Genomic DNA, 22,525 nt, shown 5'->3' on the forward strand with positions numbered 1-22,525 from the left:
ATGTAAATGGATCTCGAATATAGTCAAATCCAACAAAGCCATTTCAGTGGGGGAAAAAATAGGTCCAGAGAGGTGAATTGATATATCCCATATCTAAAGGCTAATTAGAATTCAGATTTCCTGGTGCCTAAAGTCTATTTGCTATTCCTCACAGACTCTTTAGACATCTGCTCATTTCAAATACAAGTAATAAGAATATATCCACAGAGAGCATATTTTTAGAAAGCATATCTATTCATAATTAATAATAGCTTTTCTATACATCACTGTTATTTTTAAACATTGATCTAAAAATGCTTAATGAGTACATTTTTGTCAATGCCTCAGTTGTCTGTCAAACTTTAGCCAACCTCTATCATCTGGAACCCAGCCTATATTTGGAAATAAGTGGAAAAAATCTTGGAGCAATAAGAAAAATAATTACTATAAAACCATCCACTAATGTGAGAAGATTCAAAGAGCCACTCTCAGGCCCTACCCCACAATGTATTGATTTATTTTTATTCTCTAAATAGGGATGATACTTTAACCAGTTTAGCCATAAAGTTCCTTAATTTATAGCAAGTGAAATGCTTTAACGGGATGAATGACCATTAGAGTCACTATTCATTCAATAAATAATTTTTGAATGCCTACTATGCTCTATTATACTAAGTGCCAGAGAAATAAAGACAAAAGTGTAGAAAGGCAGACACATAATTCCAGTGATGTGATAAGTTCCACACTAAAAGAAGGTGTAAAAAATCCCTGTCTAATCACTGAATGGGCCATGTGCTATTCTGCCTATGAAGGTGAGACAGAGCTTCCTGGAGGCTGTGACCTCTACTGAGTGAGTCTCGGAGATTGGGTAGGTAAGAAAGAACCTGGTCCCTTTGGAGAATAGTTTCATATGGCTAGAAATGTGACTAGGCAGAGAGATAGGGCCTGGGTCTTGGAGACCCAGGAATTTAATGGTATTTCATAGGCAATGGAGAGCCATTGAAGGTTCTAAACTGGAAAGTGAGGCTGGAATAAGAAGTCTTGAATTATGAAAGTTCCATCTGAATATAGTTGTAATGTAGCCTGGAATGAGGACCAGACGCTGAGACATCAGGTAGGAGGTGGTTGTGATAATTTAGTTGAGAAATAGTAAGTGCCTAAACTATATCAGTAACCTTAGAAGTGATGTTGAAGGAACAGATTCAAAAGATAGAGAAGACATGGATACACACAGATCTGGTGGAAGAGGTGGGAAGAAAGGGAGACAGCTCCAGGGTGAACCCTAGGTTTTTTGTTTGGCTATTGGTGAATGAACACTAATAAAGTGAGGAACACAGAATGAGGAACAGGTTCAGGGGAAAGATAATAGTTGGAATTTTCATATATGGAATCATAATTGACTGGGACATTCTGAAAATATCCCTTAGGGAAGTAGATCTACTAGACTGGAGTTCAGGGACAGATTCAGGCTGGGACAATCCCAGCAAGAAGCTGGCAGCTTTGGCTAACAGCAGGAGGCAGAGTAGACAGAAAGCTTGGACAGCACAAAATTCTGGAGACATTTGGAAATGAACTGCCATACATGCTTTAAGTATTTCCTGTCCAACAGCTTAGGACAATCTGACGTAGTTTCATAATTCCTGCCCTCACTCTTGCCTGCTGTAATGCCATTTTCCAAGGAATAGGCCAGATGATATTTTAAGGTGTAAATCATGTTTTATCATTCCTTGCTTCCCAGACTCAAATCCAAATTATTTGGCACAGAACAATAAAACTCTTCCCGTGATGTGATCCCTGCCTATCTCTCCAGCTGCATCTCCTATCATATGATCCCTGGAGTTAACACTGCCATCCAGCAGCTCTGCTCCTCCCTCAGGGCCCTGCTGTTCCCTGTCTGGAATGCTCTTTTCTAGGTTTTGCTGGCTGGGTCTCTCTCATCATTCAAGCCTCTCTCCTGATGATACTTCCTCAGAGAACTTCCTTGACCAACCTAATGTATATCCTCACCTTTACCATTCTCCATTCTCAATCTCATTACCCTGTTACTGACTTTACAGCACTCACCATGATCCGAATGTATTTTATTTACTATCTCTTGCATTGGAAATGGTGATGTGCAAAGGGAAATTTCTATACTTATTTTTTCCTAAGGGAAATTGGAAAAGTAGGATGGAATCAGAGCAGAAGGTCTTGAGTTCTTATTAAGGGGTTTTATTTAATTTGCTAGTTTTCAAGGAGCCAAAATAAATGTTTGAAGTAGGTCAGTGACCTTGTCAAATATTTTGAAATATTTGTTTGGTTATGATGTTATAAAATGTAATCACTCTACAAGACTCTGACCCTATCCTCACTTACTGAGACACTATTTTAACTGGTTTAGCTACATAGAAAATTGCTAAATAAACTGAATGACAAGAATATACAAGTCTAGGCATATCTAAAATTAATTTTGTAATAGAATTGTACATTTCTACTTTATTACTAGTCTCCTTCATTTCAGTGTGGGAGGCATGCAAAATCAGATACCGTGTAATTTTTAAATTAGGACCAAACTGTACCAAGGCTGTCTTCTACACACTCAGTAATGCAGTTCTGCCTCTAACTGTAAAGTCAAACCCCTGTGGATCCAACTGTGGTGTAACCAGACTTTGGCTAATGGGAGTGCTTTAAAAGATGGGTTATACTGAGCTTTCAATAAAATCGGGAATGGAAATGTCTTTGGACCCTTCAATTTAATTCTATTAAACCTTCTAGAGTACCAAATTCAGATTTTGGGACACCCAAATGAGTAAGACACATTTCTTCTCTTTAAGGAGGATGAAATCTAATCATTTACTTCTGAGTATGCAGTACAGTTAAGTGAATTACATAATTTTGTAGAGACCAACAGAGTTTATATTTCCAAAATGACTCCTGTTGTCCTGATATTTACCAACCTATTTAGTGTATAGGTTTTTTTCCCCCCCGTTCTTTGCTTTTTCGGGGATAAATAACTTTCAACACAAGGTATGTATAAATATAAAGTTTATTTAGCATAGTGTTTAGAAAAATAAGTTCACATCATTTCAAAAAACAAATAAAACACTTAATTGTCCAGGCATAAACCCCTATTACAGTACAACATACATACTTTAGATCTCTTTGGTTGGGTAATTAAGCACAGAAATGTTCTGGAACATGCTCTGTGTGCCATCACCTAACAGTGCAGTACAGATTCTATTACCCCACCCCATGATATACATTCTGTATAGATTTTCTCTTTGTGTAAGGCACAGTAAAAACATGAGTATATAACTGGTTGCCTCTAAACATACAGTACATGCAACTAAAGAATAAAAATTTTTTGAGAACCCTGAAAGCCAAGAGTCACATGCTATATAATTTTGATTAATAAAATGTATGGTGGTTAATGTTAAATTAACACGACAGTATCTAATTAACAATCTAACTAATTGTTAATATCTAATTAACAATCAATTAGAGACAAAATAAATGTTAGGCTCTAATCTTCTAAGTTCTAGGAAGACTTTGAAACATCTTTTATAAAGCGTAATTCTTTTCCCCATAATTTCCTGAATTATTTATATTTTTATGAGATGATGTCAAAACCATTTTAAAGAATGAAAAACTTCTTGCTATGTACTAATGCACACTTGTCTAACATGTAGCAGGGCAGGCTGCAACACATGCCCAATAATCCAACTTTTAACATGCAAGGTTAAGGGCATATACAAGGAGATTTAAGGTCAGTGTGCAGTTTAACTACAGATTTTTACCTATGGCTATAACGTCTACCTGCCTTTCATAACAGAAGGCACTGAAACGTATACAATTCAGTCTTTTCATTACTATAAATATGCATAAAGCAGTACAACACAGGTGCTCTTGCTTGATTGAGGAACAAATGCACCTTCTTTTCAAACAATAGACTGTCCTTTGCTAGATGTAACTAAAAGCTAAATGCCAAATTCTAGCTGATAGAGTGCATAGTTAGGCTCACACCAAAAATCCCACAGCCAGCCGTAGGAGTTTGCTCGTTGAATAATTTACCCCATCCTGATTGTTCTGTGGGGATCATTAAAAGGTCATTTGCAGCATCTTCAAGCATTGGTTTATGTAAGAGAGAAATTCTGCCACATGAACTCCAAGGGTTCTGAGTTTGGCCCTTGGTATTGCAAAAGACATTTGCAATTCTGTGCACGGAGACCATGGGGTTTATCTTATTTCATTCACATACATATGGGCTATATACAAACTGGCCCGTATTTTACTAAAAGAACAGAAAAGAACAATAAGTTCTTTATAATGTGCATTGATTCTTACCTGGTATATTGTGTAGCTACCTGGAGAGATTGTAGGGGTATAATTTTATCATGTTGAGAGTATGAATGAGTTTCCTAGGTATGTCTTAAGTTTTGTGCTATCTTTTAAGGGAGAAAAGAGGAAGAACTTTGAATAAAAGAGGACTATTATATTTTTGGAAGACATACAAAACTTTTCCATATGTAACATATGTAACTTTTAAAACCTTCGTATTTCCCTTATTAGATGAGTATTTAAAAATAATTAATGAACTTTTGATATCTGCAGCAAACAAGTGGAAAACATCATTTTCATGTAAACTACATTATAGAACCATGTAATTAATCTCAGTAATATGATCAGCACACACCCAAAGAAAAAACAAGCTGTGTAAGTAGTGGTGGAGTAGAAGAGAACTCTAAAACATGTGACTTTGTAAAAAACAAACAAACAAAAAAACATGTAGTTTCAGCAGTTTAGGAACATTCACCAATTCTATAAAAGTATGGGATCTAAATTCTCTATCAAAATGATGAGAGAGCAATTCTTCATAGGGTTTTCGTCTATGCCTGCAAGTTCCATTTGCAATAACAAGAGAAGTTAAATCCTCTATGGCCCTTACTCAACATGCTCAGCATGTAGAGATCTAGAGTGGACCCTTTGTTCTGATCTTAAAGAAAGCAAGATGTGGTGACACCGGTATGTTCAACTTTAAGTCATCTCTGAAGAGATCATTTTCCCACTTTTCATGCTTTTCAGAGACCAGAGACTTTACTCACCACATAAATGTATTTGCAATGTTACATCTTGTGTTCAGAGTTCTAACAAAAACTGTAACCATGGCTCACAATATTATCAAACAAGCTTCTTACAGAAACCCCAAAATATTTACTTTTAAAGAGAACATGATAATATAGTGCAAACAACAGTCATATGTCATAATGCAACAACTGATTCAAAACATTTAGAACTAAGTTTCAACAGGACAGAATTTTGCTCAATATACTCTACATATTCTTTCTTTACTTAAAAACGATTGTTTTCATAGCCTACAGAATTGATTTTACATGGTAGTCTGTAATTATTTTCATTGTAAAGAAAAGCATTAACAAAGATTAGCTGTTTACCATTTGCATCATAAACACTATACATAATAAAAGTGAAACTTAAGTTTTTTGGATTTAAAACAATTTTGTGGTGAAATTAACCGTTAGAATAGTAGAAAAGAGCCATCAGTGCTTCTGTTGACACTTCTGTACCTTAGTAAGAATAAAAAGGCCACAAGGTAAAAAGGCACATAGAAGTCTATATAAAACATATTTAAATGAATCAGAGACCTGCTAAAGAACAAAATGTGAAAAAAAGTACCAAAATTCTAATATTAGGAGTTGGATTTCCTGTTTCAGTGTTATTAATATTGACCTAATAGATTTCTGATAAAAATCATTACTTTTAAAACCCTACAAAAAGTAAAATTTCGTTGGAAATAATTATGTTCACTTCCTGTTCAAACAATAAAAATAAATTAAACAGTAAGAAAACATTTTTCTTTTCAGTTCATAGTGTCTGAAGTATAAGAGAAACATATACAGCATAAATAAAATTCACGGTAATTACTCAAATCCTCACTTTTAGTACTAATATATTTACACTCAACTGAAATTTGTTTCAGAGTTTTTAGTGGAGTTGCAAACTTTCTCAGCCACACAGATTAGCAATCACATTCGGTTCAGAACTGTGTAGAGACAAACCAAGACTTTCACAAAAATGCTGAAAAAAAGAAATGCATATATTCATAAATATACCCTTAGAATAGTATGGAGTACCATTTATGCTTCTTAACTTTATCAATGCCCATGGAGTATAAGTAAACAAAAAGAATCATATTGTTTCTAATGCTCTGTAGTCGATACTTAATTTTCTGTTAGATGTATACATTTTTAACTTAAAAAACTATCAAGTTCCATTTGACCTTAGAATTATGTTAAATCAACCAAATGATACACTTTGACTTGATATATTCCATCTTGTTCATCTCCATTATTTAAAAGAGAACATATGTGAACAAAAAGGCTGCAGTAATGCAGTTCTACTCTATATTTAACTGTGATCTTCATGCAGATCAATTCAAAGTCTCTTGAATGCATTTACTTGTAAAACTAGTGTTTCCCTTTAAATGGGAAAATGTTTTATGTCCTGGGGCTTCATGAAAAGATTTGCTAACTGAAGCCAGAAAAAAGGGGGGGAGGCGGTGTTTATAAGTCTTGCATATCTTCATCCAATTGGACAGTCTGGAGCTTGGCAAGCTCCTTTTTGTCTGTTTCTAGGTCTTCACAGACAGTCTCCACCATGCCCTCTAGGACATACTTGGATTTAGAGTCCAGCATCATTAAGTTGCTTGTTGCTTTGCTCTCAGAATTTAAGAAATTCTCTTTTATGTTAGCTACTGATTGCAGAACCAAACGATGTTCTCTGACAAAATCCTGGTGTACTGCTGGGGAGGAGTGACCCACCTGGTCTTCAGCGGTAGGAACTATTTCCCCAAGGGCAGCCTGGGTCATGGGGACTGACAATAGATCTTGACCAGCAATAAGGGAACAGTTTTGAAGAGTTGCATAGTTAGTATTGCCGACGGATGTCACAGTAGATTTGCTTGTCACAGGTGCAGACATTGGCTGGCTATCAGCAATGTCGGGGTTTAGCTCAGTGGGATTTAGTAGGGAAGGGGGAGTCAGGGAAAAATTGTGAGTTGGGGATACATTAACTAATGAGGAGGCCAGTGGATGGAGGCCACTCCCGGAGATATTTTCAGAAGACAGGTTTGTATTTACTTGTGCATTCTGATTGACAGGCATCAATTGAGAAAATACCAGGCTCCTTTCCAAGCCCTCCTGTTTAACAGATCCTATAGTCTGGCCTGAATTAGGAACAGTGTATACCACTGCACTGGGAGCAAGAGAGCTCAAGAAAACCTTTCCTTGCTGGACTGTGGTAGACTCACTTGTAAATGTGCTCCCATCTGAAGTGCTTGAATTTACTGAAATACTACCTAAAAAGAAAAAAGAGTACAGATTATCATTGATGGAACTGATAAGGAAAGAAAAAAGTTACTTTTTTACATGCGATTTTTCTCAGGTTCAGTAATCACTTTGAGCACTTAAAACTACAGATTTCCAGGCACCACTCCTGAGGATCTGGCTCAGTAAGTCCCTGAGTATGTGTATTTTTAACTCCCCGAGGAATTCTGATGACCAAGTGGGAGTACGAACTCCTGGTTTAGAAACCAAATGTGAAAAAAAATCTTTTCCAAGTTCTAATTTCAATCAAGTTTCTGGTTCATAAAAGATATACATTATTTTCCATATAAATCCCAACTTGTTATCTTTTGATTAGGTGCCAGATATCGCTAGTTTGCCAGTTAGAATAGAAAACACAAATACATAATAAAATGCCTTGGTTCAGGACAAGTTAGTAACACATAAAATATAAATGGAAATGTAGAAAATACCACATAAAATGAGTTACCCTGGGGCTTAAAGTTAACTATAATAAACCTGTACAGACAAGTTGCAACCTTTTGCCAAACTAACCATAAAGTAATGATAAGTCAACAAAACATTCAATAAGGTTTTTCTTTTCTTTTCTTTTCTTGTGCCAGTACTGAATTTTCAGTGTTGTAGTGATAGGAAGAATTAATGATAATAATGAAATATGCTTTTAAAAATCTAGATTAATATAAAGAACTAAAGTCAATGCTTCTCTAAAAGGTTTGTATCTTTTGAGGCTCTCACTATAATGGTCAGCAGAGAAATGGAAGTAGAGAGCTGAGAGATTCAAATCAGGTAACTCAGACTATGTAGATGAATCAGACCCTCCCTCCATTCCTACCATCAAATAAAACCCTTTTCTTTCTATTTTTTACATAGGCACAGTAAAATAATGATAATTATCTTGCCACTGAAGAAAAGGTGGACAAGGGGAAATTTTGTGTCATAATAGTTTCAGAAGAGCTATTTACCCTGATCTTGAATTAGAAGTTCAGTAAACTTTTTATTATAAGAAAACAGCCTAAATGGTAAAGGTAATTCACGTAAAATATTTCCCTTCTTGAATTACTACAATAATTGTGATTATATTACCACCTACATTGATAAATCGATGCCACAAGGCTGTTTATATATCTTCTAAACACTTTTAAGTATCCTAAATGCAAAGGAATGTCTTCAAATGAAAAAAAGAAAACAAAAACACTATATATGAACTATAAAAAAACTTGACTATCCGAAGTATTCATCATGGAAATACTCGTGTTAAGAAAAACATTTCTATGTATATTTGGGCTCTTCCCTAACAGAAATGTTTGTTTTAGACCAAACAAAAAAGGTTTTTATTTCAACATGTTTGACTTCAACTTAAGTATGCTCTAAAATTCTTGTTGGCTGCTAACTGTAGCAAAAAACATCTGAAATAGACATTTATTTTCTTGTGTTAGGTGTTTGTAAAATTGTTTGCCGGGGATAGGTAAATAAAATGATATTATTTTTTGATGGAGCCATAAATAACATGAGATGAAACATTTTCCCAACTGCTACTGAATATGATTAAAGTAGTATTTCTGAATGTGTGGAAATTATAACATATATAAGTGAAGGAGGGAAAGCAGATATGATCTAAAACTTGATATTTGAATGTAAGTGCAAATGAATTATAAATTGGACATAATTTCAAAATCAGTTAAAAAATCCAATTGAAAATGATAAGTATAACTTTGTAATGATGGTAAAGAAAAAAACTTTATTTTCTCAATTATAAAGTGAGAAAAAGATGTAGATATTCTGCTTTTCCATATAAATTCCAACTATAAAAAGATAACCTACCTACCTTCTCCAGGCATTTTTAAGAAAGGCTTGGTAACTGTTTTTGAGAAAGGCTGAATCCTCAAATGCTTTATTAAGAACTCCAATACACAACTACTAGAAAGGAACATTGCTTCTTGGACCCATCTGGTTAAACTTAAGCCTTCAACTCACCCAGACAGTCTAAGAACTGACGGCTATGTCATTTGATCTTAGCTTTTTAAACTGAAAATGCTATTTTTATTCATATTAAATGCCCCATTAAAAAAATTAGCCATTAGTTTGTAATAATTTTCTATGGTACCATGTTTCTAGATTACATGTGAAAAGTTTTCTGCTTTTCTCCTCCCTCAATCTATAGACCATGCTTTTTAGTCAAATATGTTGTCTTTAAAATATTATATACTGTTTAGAAATTTCCTAAAGAGAGAAAAGGGATTAGATCCACATTATAAAACTAAGCACTTTGGTTTTCCCGCTGTGGTTTTCATAGTTTTACTCTATATTGGATAGTGACTTAGCTTAATCCTTTCCATAACCTAGAACATGAAAAAAAAAAAATTGTATGCTGTAGGACTTTTGTGTTTAACTACCATTTTACCTAAAGAGAAACAAATGTACGGAATGAAACTTACTCCACAATCATTTTTCTATTAATGCCTCAAATAAGCTAAAGTAGATCACAGTTGTCCAAAAAAATAGTACATAAATATACTTTTTTTTTTTTTTTGATAAAACTATTTACGGGAAGCTGATCTTTAAGGCGAACAATTACTTATTTTGCTTTGGTAAAAAATCTGGACTTTCAGATTTGCTTACGAGAAGGCAAACATGCACTAACATCTCCCACTCTGGAATTCAAGGGGCTATGCAAGCTCCACTGCCATTCTAACCATCCCGTTTCTATATAGAGAAAATGACAGAGCCATCCAGACTTGCTTAAAGTCAGCGAAGAACTGGCATATTAGCCTAAGGTTTCTTGAATTTTAGATCAGTTCTTTCTTTAGCAGATTACTTTTAGTAAAGCCATAAACATATAAAGTAAGGCTTACAGTTGCCTTCGTAAACAAACCCACACATTTAGGAGGTGAGTACATTTCATGAAGAGCAATAGCCACCCAATCATATATTCTTCTGGTTTTCTTTAAGGTCTGTTAATCTTAATTATAGGAGGAACACGAATTAAACACAATTGATCCAGTATTGCTCATCTAAAAAACTTTTTAGTCAAATAAATAATGCTTAGGTAAAGCATACACATTGTTACCAACTGCTCCACTAATTTTGTGTTCTTAGCAATATTATTAATTTTTAATCTTAAAATGTCAAGCAATGGGTTATTTTTTAAGTACCGACTGACATCATTTTTCTGTAATTGTAGAACTGGCAAGATTTGCTAGGAACTGTATTTTTCCATTCAGTTGTTAGGAAAATAAAAGCCTATCCCCACGATGCCAGAGAACCAAGCAAGCTGGCTATTATTACATGGGTGTTATGAAGGAGAAAAAAATCAAGGCTATTCTGCAGCTGTGGCAGCCAATAAGGTACCTGAACAGTCACATCAATCCATAGCTCTCACCAAATGCGTCACTTACAGCAGCTGGCTAAACATTCACTGGTGCATTATGGTACCAAATGAGACTTTTACCTTGTGAAGCTGCCACTGAAACAGGAGGCAGCTGCAGTGGAGAGAATCCAATGCTCCCATTAAGGAACTGGCTGTTTGCTCCGGAATTGGGGATCTGGACAATGCCATACTGATTAATTTGCACTGGTGTAGTAAAAGTCACGACAGAGCCTCCCTCCTGGGAAGCCACTGTTTGAATGCCTTCTCTTTTCACCTCAGTGCTGGGGATCAGCCCTGGGAATGACACGGGGGCACTGGGGCTGTAGGAGGTGGTGGCTGCTGAGTTAGCTGAAGAACTCTGGAGGACTTTGAATTCCTTCACATCCTGGGAGGTAGTGCCCAGTATGTCAGTCATGGATATACCATTGCTCACAATGTTTGATGCCATTTTTGGTGGGTTCAATGACACTGTCTGTGTATTTCCCACGTTTAGTCCATTAAGGATAACTCCATTGGGTCCCTGAATGAAAGAATTACCATTAAGGAAGACAGGTGAAGTACTTGCAGGTACCAAGCTTCCATTCAACAAAACTCCAGAAGAGCTTAATATCTTAGCATTTCCAATTTGTTGCATATATACTGGCTCCATGTGACTGGAAAGGCTGAGGTTGGTGACACCGTCCGATGAACTGGAGAGTGGATGAGGAGACAAATCTTCGTGGCCCTTGCTGGATTCATCTTCAGTGCTGGGATTGCCATCTGACTCACTGTATTGAGGGGAAAATCAAGACATTAAGAAAGTCAGGAGGCTGACATTCTACATAGTGCCATTTATTTTGGAAACTAGCTTCTAACCCCAGTTAAAGGCAGTTTTTAAGGAAAGCAGAGCAGGAAGTCTTTTAGTCCTTTTAGCAGATTCTGACCAGACAGAAAAATCTGGGAAGATGTAAATTCAGTTAATAGGATTTACAAGAGAATTGTATATGTTTTCTTAACATTGAAGTTATTCCTTGCTTTTAAATATGCCACTACCTATACCATAGAAAAAACTCATTAAGTGATTTGGTCAGTCCTTCCTGTGTAGGAACTCCTTCCCCTCCCTTCAAACCAATTCAGATTAAGTGTAATTTTGAAGGTAAATGAAATTGCCAAAGGAGCAGGAGGTGGAAGTGTTTTGTTTGCCAGTTAGTTAACAAGAGATCATTTTCTCACCTGCTCCCAAACTTCTATTCCACCAGACTGACAACTCTTTCATTCAACAAAGTGGATGGCCTTGTTGTAGGAAAGGCACTTTCAACCCAAGAACTGTTATGTGCAGTCGCTTTTGAATCCAAAGGAAGCCATAGGGGCCTATTTAACATACACGTACATCCAGTGCCCTGGTGAGGTGGGAGGGAAAGGGTGTGGGTCACTCAGCTGCCCTGGAACTATCGGACCGCCCCAACACCCTCGGTCCTTCTGTTCCAGAGGTTCCTTAGCTCCGCGATTTAGGGGAAAATACCAAATAGGGGAGGGGTAGTGGTAGGGGTTTCCCATTTGGTCTGAGGCTAGGTGGGGAAGAAATAGTGAGTAGAACACTGGCAGTTTGGAAGCGCGGCGGTACTTGGCCCAGCATAAGATCCTACATCCTTGCAGAGCCCGGCGGTCGGTTCGCTTTCATGCCGAGGGGAGGGGATTACCCAGGCTTTGGGCTGCGGGGCCAGGAGCGAAGAAAGCGCTTTGATTTATGAGCTGAGGCTGAGCCGCCGTCGCCGTCTGCGAGGGTGACTCACCGGGGGTGCGGGTGGGAGGTAGATCCGGAGAGGGGCCTAAACCAGGCAACTGCTCCTGGAGCGGGGGTGTGGGGTTGGAAGGTGGGTAGTGAAGCCGTTAGAGTGTGGCGGGGGAGACCCGGAGAACGCGCCCGGCAGGGGAGAGGAGGCTGCAGGGCAGCTGGCGAGCGCCCCGCGCCCGCTCCCCACTCTCTGCCCCCATCCTCCGGATTCTGTCCGGGTTCGGAGCGACCCGATCCGCGGTCTCAAGCCCGTGCGCGGGCAGGTGGGGTGGTGTTACCAACGCGCTTCCTCTGGGTCTCCCGCAAGCCTGCGGAAGGGTGCACGCTGGTCGTAGTGCGTTTTGTTTTGGTTACCGCGAGGCCGGGCTTGGACCAGCGCCTGCCTCCCCTCCCGGCCCGGGGTTAGGAACGCCGGAGACGTCGGGCCCCGCGGGAGCGCAGGAGCCAGAGAGGGCAGCGGAGGGTTCTGGAATGCTCCGGCTGATCACCTTCGCCCGGCTGGGCAGGCTCCCCGGCTTCCTGATTCCTTCCCCGGGCAGAACCTCTGTGCTCCGCTTGGATTCTTTCTCTCTTAACCCCGAGGGGCCGGAGACGCCATCTCTTTAGGCGACCTTCTCTTTACGTTACTTCGCCCAACAATACACAGAGACCCACACACCAGGTGTCTAACTCGGGAGGATGCACAAAAGAGGTGGAAAACTCGATTATATTCTGCCAGTTGGGGAAAAAAAAACCCTTCCAGTCAAAAAGTTCAGACCCGCCAGGGTGGGCGCTCTGGAGGTGCAGAGTTGATAGCGCCCCCACTCCTGTCCTGCTGTCCGCCTTATGCCAGCCTGCCCCCGCCCCCAACCACTGTACCAGAAGGGAGCCAAGCGGTATTCCGCGGCCCAGGAAGCAGCCCTCCAGCCCCACTACCCCCGCGGCACTGAAATCCGATCCGAAGGAGTTCAGAATCAGGTTTCAAAACACCGCAGAGCCGAGCCGCATCAACACCCCACGTTGCCGCGGCCGCGAAGGGAACCACGGCTGGCAGAGTGAATGATTAACTCTGTCATATAAAACCTCGACGGCCCCAGACCCCCTTCTGCGCCGCCAGCCCCCACCGACACTCTCCTCTCTCCAGGGCAGCCACGGCGACCTCCAGTGCAGACCTGGGGGCAGCTGAACCCTGGGGGTCGGGGAGCCCGGGCACGCGCCGGGCCGGTGTGACTCCCGCGGAGCTGCGGACCCCACCGGCGCGGGCAACCTCTGTGGGCCTCTAGCGGCAGCGAGAGCGGCCTTTCCGGCGCCAACACACGCTCCTTTGCCCTGCCAGAACCCGGGAGAGAGTGGCAACTTCAAAGACAGCGGGATGGGGGTGGGAAACCCGGCAGCAGTGACCAGCCGCGGTGGGGGCGGGGAGTGAGACCAAGGCGGGCGACGAGAAACTTCTGGGGGGGAGGGTAAGGAGGGAGCTTCCCCCGCCCCTTGCCACCGCCGCCCCCCCTTCCCCGGTCGCGCAGAGAGGTGGGGGGCGGGGAGAGGTGGGCAGCCGGACCAGGCTGGTGGGGAAGGTAAGCGCCATGTTTGCGAGCGCTTGGAGGAAAAGAAAGCTGGGAAGGGGGTGGGGGAGAGGAAGGGGGAGGAGGAGGAAAGTTGGAGCTCACCTTTTGGACTGGGTCTCAGAGGGGTTCCGATCGCGCTGCCGCCGGTTCTTGAACCAGTTGCTGACCTGGGTGAGGGAGAGGCCGGTGATCTTGGCCAGGTGCCGCTTCTCGGCGGGCGAAGGGTAGCGATTCTGCTTGTAGAGCTCCTTGAGCGCGTTGCGCGACTTCTCCTTGAAACAATACACCGTCTCCTCGCCGTCCCAGATGGTGCGGGGCAGGGGAAATTTCCTGCGGAGCCGGTACTTGTCCACAGCGCCCAGCGGCCGGCCGCGGGCTCGCTCGGCCTCGGTGTAGCGCGCCTTGTACCAGAGCTGCTGCAGCATTGGGTGGTTGGCCGACTCGAAGCTGTGGCTCTCGAGGATGCTGTAGAGCTCGGGGTAGATGCCCTGGTGGAAGGCCACCAGCGCCCGCGCCTTCAGCAGGCTCTCGTTGCCACGTAGCAGGTCGCTCTGGGGCAGGGACCACAAGAACCGGGCCAGGCGGTCCAGGTTGCCCCCCTGCTGCAGCGCTTCGCACACGCAGGCGACATGATCGGGCGAGAAGGCCAGTGGGGTCTGCGCGGCGGTGGCCGCGGCGTGGTGGTGCCTGCCCAGAAGTTCCGAGTGGAGTTGTACCTGATCCACCGCCGCTGCCGCCACTGCCCCTTCCTCTTCGCTCACCCTGGCGGCGGCGGCCGCGGCGTCCCCCGGCTCCAGGGGAAAAGGGGCTGGAGCCGGGGGACTCAGCCCCGCCGCCGCGCCCCCCGCCACTTCTCGGGGCGCCTCCTGCCCTTCCGAGGCGCTTTCCATCCCATTCTCCTGCTTGATGTCCGCCGCACTTGCAATCTGCCCGGTGGGGGAGGAAGAGGACATTTTTTGTTGTTTATTTTCCTCCCTCCCTTACTCCCTCGCACTCTTTTCCTCTTTCTTTCCCCCTCTCTTACTCCTCCTTCTTCGTCTCCCTCCCCCCTCCCCCCCTCCGGAAAGCCCACTCCCTCCCTCCTGGTTTCGGCTGGATCTGGCCGATCAGGTTTCCCCCCGGCCACGCAGTCACCATTAAGATAGCTGCTAGAGCAAAGTAGTGTAAAAGGATAGCTGCTTTCTGCCGTTCCCCCAACGTGACTCCTCGGGTTGCTGCATACTATATGGCACTGGCGGCCCGGCCGGCCCGGCCGCGCCACCTCATTGGTTATTTCACATTCAGAGGGAGGAGGAGACACCATTTCTATCCCTGTCGATCACCCGCCTTCCACTCCACCCCTTGCCTTTCCCTCTCCCCCTGACCCCCAGGCACCTATACCTGAAGGAAAACACCGACATTCTTTACAGGCCAAGCTCCAGGGCGGGAAATTACCTAATGTGGCCTGAAAGCTGGACAACAGACTCTTTCAAAGACAGTCTTCACGAGTCCAGAGGGAATATTAATTGTGTGGCCTAAAGGTTCAGATGCTAAACTCTTAACAAAGAGACCACCCTCAGCATTCAGATTACAAAATTTCAAAGAGGACAATCAGAAACTTCCCTATCTCCCTGCTCCCCTTTACCCCCCACCCCCCGCCCCCGCCCTCCTTACATCTTTATTAAGGATTTTGTATTCAAAAGGGTCAAGAATAGAATGGCACTAGGGAATGTTCTAAGGAGGAAGCATTCACAGTAAATTAAAATTCCAAAGAGGAAAATACTTGAAAACGGTAAAACAAGCGATATAAATAGCCCACTGAGAAGACAAAAACAAGAAGCCTTCAAAAAATGTGTTTAATCTTAAAAGTCACCTGAAGGATTGGCAATCCAATTGAGTTAAGCATAAGCATACAGAGTATTGAACCATATGTTTATCCTGGGCAAGTCTAGTGGAAGAGATCCAAGCTTTAGATTATAATAACAGTATGGAAACATGTCTTTTATATGAATATTTTTTAATGTAAGTGTATAAATAGTTCTTCAGAGATGATATTACTGGTGGAAACACCATCTCAGTGTGCAGGTGTCTTGGTGGAGATCAGTGCAGGATCAGCAGCCGTTTCCACAGCATAGACAGATGGAAGATTGCCCTCTGGTTTGAGGTGAAGTTCCTGGGGGCAGGGGTATTGGAATCTGCTGCTCTTTGCAGTTATCTCTTTCCTTCATGGTTTGCATAAGGTCTTAGCTCAAAAGAGAATGAACTCATCTCTGCTTCTCTAGTTATTGTGGGTCAGATAGGTCCGCCTGCTGGTGTTTTTTCTCAAAATTCAACGTTTTAATGACATCGTCCTAACCTTTATTTCAGGGTGGCCTTGTGTTGTTTTTGTTTCCCAATTACTCGTAACTGCCCACTTCAGCATATAATAAAGCAGCTGTTTAGGTCACCTGCTGTTGTGATGAACTTGGTGAGGTTTTCTTTTCTATAAACAGGCTTCATTTTATTGCTGGTCAACCAAGATGTCGTTTGATTTTGTACTTGCTTTTGTACTACCCTAATGAAACTAGCGCTGACTTGACTTCTCTGGTAGGTTTAAAATTCTTAATCATGGAAAAGACCATATGTTTCTCCTCCATTGGAAATATCTAGTTAGGTAGTGAGCTTCAGGACAATATCTGAGATTCATAGCTTCCTTGAATTTTTTAAAAATTTACTTTTCATTTTAGAATAATTTTGACTTACAGAAAAGTTACATAAAGAGTAGAATTCCCACCTACTCTTTATTTAGTTTCCCCTAATGTTAGCATCTTACATTATAATGGTACATTTATCTAAACACAAATTAACATTGGTACAATACTATTAATTAAAGTCTAGTTTTTCCACTAATATGTGTCTTCTGTGTCTTCTGTTCTGCAATCCAATCCAGGATACTACATTGCATTTAGTTCCTTGAATTTGAAAAGCATATTTATCAGAGCAAAGTAGATGGGGAGGGGTATGGTTTAGTAGAAAGGACATGGATTTGGGGATCAACTAGCTAGATGTAGGTTTAATCCTAGCTCTGCCATTTATTAGCTACTTGACTATAAAAAGTGGACAGGATTGTTGTGAGAATTAAATGAGATAAAACATGCCAAAAAACACTGGGTATATAATTAATGTGTTAAGTGTTCATTATCTTCCTCCTGATAGTGCAAAGCAGATAACTTTTCAGTTGTATATGCCTAAGGAAAATTCATTTGACTGTATTATAGGGCTATCCAAGTTCAGGTCATAGAAGTCTTCTTCAGGTGTATTATCATTTAAATATATAGCACATTTACTTGGAAAACCATGTATTGCGTTTCTGCATGTCTTTAGTATAGTGCCTCCAAACCACCAAGTTCGACATTATATAGAAGCAGCCGTGACCTTTTGTGATATCTGTAGCCTGAGCTATGTTGGTATTCTATAGCTCCAGGAGGAGATTCCTGTAGGACCAGAAGTGAAATCCAACACCAGGCTCCGGATTCCTTTAGCAGGCTGAGCCTCAGAGCTCATTCTGGCTGCAATTTAAAGTGGACTGGAAGTCCTCGATGCAAATATGGTCAGCTACAGTGGAACACCAGACTCGAGGGTGTGTAGAGTTAATCTCAGAGCACTGGTTGTGCCAAATGATTTGTAAGATTGATGAATACTTTCTTCTATTTCCTATGTCTACCATGCTGTGAACACTGAGTCTGCTGTGCTGATATGCAGTCTAAAGCTGTGTTGTGATTTAGAAAAACAGTTGAAGCTGGGATTCTGTGAGAGTGAAAACCAAGCTGCTTGTTTCTGTATCTTTCCTTTCTGCCCAAAGAGAGTGATGAGAGTGTATAGAAATGTTTTGTCATTTTAATGTATTGAAGAAAATTTGTTTCTGCACAAAATGTTATACTTTGCTAGACTATATTTAATGATGTTGCCACCAAAAATGGAGATTTCTTTTTTTTTGGTGACTTTGGCTATCCTTTTGGCAAGGCCATATAACTGTATCTTGGTGGGTTCTTTCTATTTCAGAAAGCTATGTATTGGTACTATTAAGGAAGTTAGATTCTAAATTTATCTTTCAGGTGTTCTGTTGTTATTGTGACCAACAGTTGATGATATGTAGTTAACATTTCTGAAGATCATTCATTTGCCAAAAATTTAGCGAGTCCTCATGGAGTACAAAGTATTGCATCAGGTACTGAAGGATAGAAAGATGAATAAATTGATGAGCTTAACGTCATGTGAGGGAGATAAGACATTCATAAGTAAATACTTTACAGGGTATGGAAGCGGTGAGGATAAAGAAACTAATTTTGAGAGGAGGAGGGCAGTGGGGAGTGGATTTTTAGCTAGGCCTTTAAGGACAAGAATTTTGAGAAGACAAGGATAGAGTTCATCTGAGGCAATGGGAACAAAATAACTAAAAGCATGGAGCCATGAAGGTATGTGGTGTATTTCTGAAATATTGAGTAATTCAATGTGTCTGGGGTGTGCATTTTATGTAAGTGTATGGTGGGAGATTAGCTTAAAAGTCATGTTGGGGACAAATTATGAAGGGCTTTGAGTGAAATGCTCAGTTTGCTGTGGTGTAATGGACAGAAAGGTCTGTCTCCAGTGGCTATTACAATAAAATATTATGGCCACAGTCAATTGGTCCACTGATGGGCACTTGCCCCAAACTAAAACAATCTTTTCCTGGGGCTTTTTAATATTGCATGGGGAGAAGAGTTAAGATTGGTAGAGGGAGACTTGGATGTAATGCTTGAAAGTTCTCAGTGACCAAGCTATCTGCCTGTGGGGATGCTGATGATCAGTAAAGGTGAGAGGGAGGGGGACTTAGTGAGTTGCATGGGGTAGAGTGGAGGGAAAAGATCCTGGTAGAGATGCAATATGTCAGGTTCTAGCCATCTCCCAGGTACAGCAGCATTCTTGCCTTTTTGTGGTGATATGAATTTCCCCAGGAGCCAAAAACCCCGTTTGAACTAGCCTAGGACAAAAGATGAATTTGTTGGATCATGATACCAAACAATGTGAAGAGCAAGAATGCAGCAGTTTGGACTTGAAGATCCACTGTCTCTGCTTTTCTCATCAGATTAATTTTAGTCTTTCAGAGGGGCTTTCCCCAAAAGGTTTGGAGCCATGGCTCTGAGTAACTCCCAGCTCACATTTTCCAACTTCATTAAAGAGGTCCTCTGCTACTTTTTCCTTATTGTCAATTTGAAAAATCCTAGGGAAGATTTCTGATTGGTCCAATAAGGATTGTATGTCAACTCCTAGGCTAGAAGGACAGCTTTGTGTTGGTAGACCCATTAGAACACCAGAGGCTTGTGGGAGAGGATCTGTTTTCCATAAGATGGGAGAGGGATGATAAATAAATGTACCCTTCAGATGGGAAAAGCCCAACCTGAATCCATAGCCTTGGGACGGGTAAAGAAGGTCTGCATTTGAGAAACACTGCCCAAAGGAGGTAGAATCTACTCTTAACTGAGATAGGAATGCTAGAGGATAAATGGATTTGGGAAGAGAAACAGGCTCAATAGGTTCATTGTTGGGATGCATCTGTCTTCAGAAATGTAGGAAACTTGTTAGTTTGGTGGTATTAACATAGACTGAGGTTCTATTTGAATCTGAAATCTGATGCTGTCAGTGCTTCTCTTTTCAAAACTTTCTGACCATTCTGTGTTAGTGAACCCCACCAGTAATAATGGTGTACATTTCAGAGTTTCTGTTAAGTATAAGACATTGTAGTAAGGCCTTTCAATATAAACATGTCATGTAATTTAATCATTACAGCAGTCTTGAGTGTTTTATACGGAGGAAGGAAACAGGTAAGAGAGATTAAGAAATTTAGCTGAACAAACAGACCTGTTTCAAAGGGATAGGCTCTAACCATTACATTATGCTGCCTCTTTTAGATACTACTCCTAATAATACTCATATTACTATTAATAAAAGCTGACAGTTATTGAGCTTTTACTCTGTGCTAAGTACCGTGTTAAGTTCTTAAAATGACATATCTCATTTAATCTTTACAAGTATTATCCTCAACTTACGGTTGGGAAAATTGAGGCCCAAGGTCATGTAGCTAGCAAGTCATGAAACCCACACTTGAATCCAGTCAAATCCATAAGCACTACTTTCTACTGCCTCTAGCTCCGTGATTATTGTAGTAATTAGTATTGGCTAAAAATTGTATTTGCTCACTGACCATATTAACTCTTTCACCAGAAGTTTCCTGTTCTGTTAAAATATAACGATCCTAAAAATGCCTCTATTCTTAGAGAGCTTCACCTTGAGTCATCTAACTGGTTTGGATGTGGTCTCTTTCAGTAAGACAATAGCAGCATAATAAGCCTCCAGGTTAGCACAGCATTTGGTATTGCCTGTTTTAGTAAACTTACTTTTGGTTTGCTGCTGTTAATGTTATGATCAAGCAGATGATATGATTTGTTTATTGGGTGAATCCCTGATATCTATATACTAATATAAAGCCCTGTGCTGTCATGGCCTGCCTTGGTCTACTGGTTCCCAAATGTGGTATTTAGCTATTCATCAGGTTCCACCTTCCTAACTGTATTTCCACACTATGGGTTGCCTACTAGGTTCATTGTTTAAAAAGGTGGGAATTAGAATGTTCTTTTTTAGGTTTTTATTGAAAAGAGCAAAAGTGCCATGAAAAGTTTAAATTAGTATGAGTGTATACAGCTGGTATTCATTGTGTGGGTTAATTTGAAAAGCTTTGTCTGCATACCCACTTCTGATGAAATTTGGGTCAGATTACAAGATAATACTTGGCATAAAATTTGTTTCACATTACACTACTATTTGATAGTCATTCATTAATTTTTTGTTTACTTATTATCAACAAATCCTTGTTATTGAGATAAGACATGACCCTTACAGTGGGAGGAGTTTATTATTTAATAGAACTGTTTACAGACTTCACTCTGCAGTCTTGATAAATGCAGTGAACATGGCTTACAATTTACAGAGAGATTCAGGCTCTCAAATCTTGGAATTGCTGAAATAAAGTGTATATTCTCGTGTGGTTTCAACCCCTGGTATTTGGGGGAAATAAATAGTGTCTTCGATGGGGGAGGGTAAGAGATATTAGAGCCAGGTGACACCGGTAAGCCAGGTGACACTGTTATAATCTCTGCAGAGCAGATGCCAGATATTATTTATAGAAGTATTCTGACATTTAGTGAGAATCTGTAAATTTAAGGCGGGTGCAGAGACTTTCATTCTAAATAACTTCTCCAAACTTTCTTTTTGCGAATGCACAGTATTTTGTGCTTGCATGACTGCAAGTATAGAGAGTTAAAAAGCACACACTATCGTACTGTTCAAAAGAAAATACTAGTTTGAATTATCCAATAGCTTATGTACACCGGGCATAAATCTTTGAAGCCATGGACTTTTTTTTCAGACAGAACAAGATGGGATACATATTCTTTGAAAAAATACAGAGGTGCACAGAGATGAGGCTTTGTGTACAATATACCTTTTTGAAAGCCCTCCCCTGAAATCCAAGGTATTGCGCTGGCTCACGGAAGCTAAGACTGAGCTCCAGCGGCGGGACCGGAAAACTCGCTGCCGGAACTTTTGTGCTGCAGTGCCTCGCCCCGGCCGGAGCTCGTTCGTAAAGGGACCGTCTCAGCCAAGTGCCTGTTGGTAGAAACCTGCTTGGCGTCGGGTCTGGAGGGGCTTGGAGGTGACTGTGGCCGTGGCTGGAGCAGACGTCGGGTAGAGTTCTTACGAAGGAAGGCGCCATGGACGATCAGGGCTGCCCCCGGTGTAAAACCACCAAATACCGGAACCCCTCCTTGAAGCTGATGGTGAATGTCTGCGGACACACTCTGTGAGTCGGGAGACAGTGGGAATCGTGGGGGTGAGACGCGCAGGTTTGGAGGAGAGATGTTTGGCCTCTGTTCAGAGGAGAAAAGGACGTCATTAGTTTCGACACTGGGGAGGAAAATGGAAAAAGGAAACATTTCTGTAAACGGACTGTGGCCGTAAGCCCTAAGCCGCTTTGGCCTGCTTTGGACTGCCGGTACCCAGATGTGGTACCTAGCAATTTGTCAGCTTCCCCGCTCGATAGCCGATGAAAACATTGACTCTTTTCAGGCCGTGTTGTCCATTGAGGTCCGGACATTTCGTTGGTTAGAAGCTTGGGGGTCGGAGTGTTTATGTTTGCACAATTTTTTTTTTTTTTTATTTATTGAGAACGAAAGTGCTATGAAAACAAAATTACTGTGAGTATATACTGCTATTGTGTGAGTTAGTGTGAAAACCCCATCGATATGCCCACTTGTCCTGATGGAGTTTGGTTAGACTGGAAGGGAGAAAATACATACTCTAGGCAGTTAATTTTGGAGATATAATAATGGCTGGCATTTATTGAGTGCACATTATGTGCCAGGCACTGTTCTACGCGCTTTACCATGAATAATCTCACATCATTCTCTTAACAGCTCGGTGAAGTAGATAGTAGTATCATTCCCATTTCACA

The 22,525-nt window shown here is 41.2% G+C and overlaps 2 protein-coding genes across 3 annotated transcripts in view; one reads left to right on the forward strand and one right to left on the reverse strand.

Moving 5' to 3' along the window:
• Positions 1 to 2,990: 2,990 nt before the first annotated feature.
• On the reverse strand, positions 2,991 to 15,267 carry SIX4 (SIX homeobox 4). Of its 2 annotated transcripts, XM_015591979.2 has the most exons (4): positions 15,157 to 15,267; positions 14,125 to 14,948; positions 10,786 to 11,471; positions 2,991 to 7,330 (listed from the first exon to the last, which is right to left on the reverse strand). In XM_015591979.2, the coding sequence occupies exons 1-4, from the start codon at positions 15,157 to 15,159 to the stop codon at positions 6,537 to 6,539; spliced, it is 2,307 nt and encodes a 768-aa protein (XP_015447465.1). In that variant the 5' UTR covers positions 15,160 to 15,267; the 3' UTR covers positions 2,991 to 6,536. The 2 variants fall into 2 exon arrangements, with proteins under 2 accessions (XP_015447465.1, XP_006915160.1); XM_006915098.3 differs by lacking the exon at positions 15,157 to 15,267 and having other exon boundaries at positions 14,125 to 15,069.
• Positions 15,268 to 21,643: 6,376 nt separating this feature from the next.
• Positions 21,644 to 22,525, forward strand: part of MNAT1 (MNAT1, CDK activating kinase assembly factor) — a 175,748-nt gene continuing 174,866 nt past the window's right edge. The window contains exon 1 of the mRNA XM_006915099.2: positions 21,644 to 21,874. Coding sequence (XP_006915161.1) covers positions 21,786 to 21,874 — 89 coding nt within the window. The 5' untranslated portion in view covers positions 21,644 to 21,785. The remainder of the gene's footprint in view (positions 21,875 to 22,525) is intronic.

Source organism: Pteropus alecto, unplaced genomic scaffold (genome assembly GCF_000325575.1).
Source record: "Pteropus alecto unplaced genomic scaffold, ASM32557v1 scaffold276, whole genome shotgun sequence".
Classification (NCBI taxonomy): domain Eukaryota; kingdom Metazoa; phylum Chordata; class Mammalia; order Chiroptera; family Pteropodidae; genus Pteropus; species Pteropus alecto.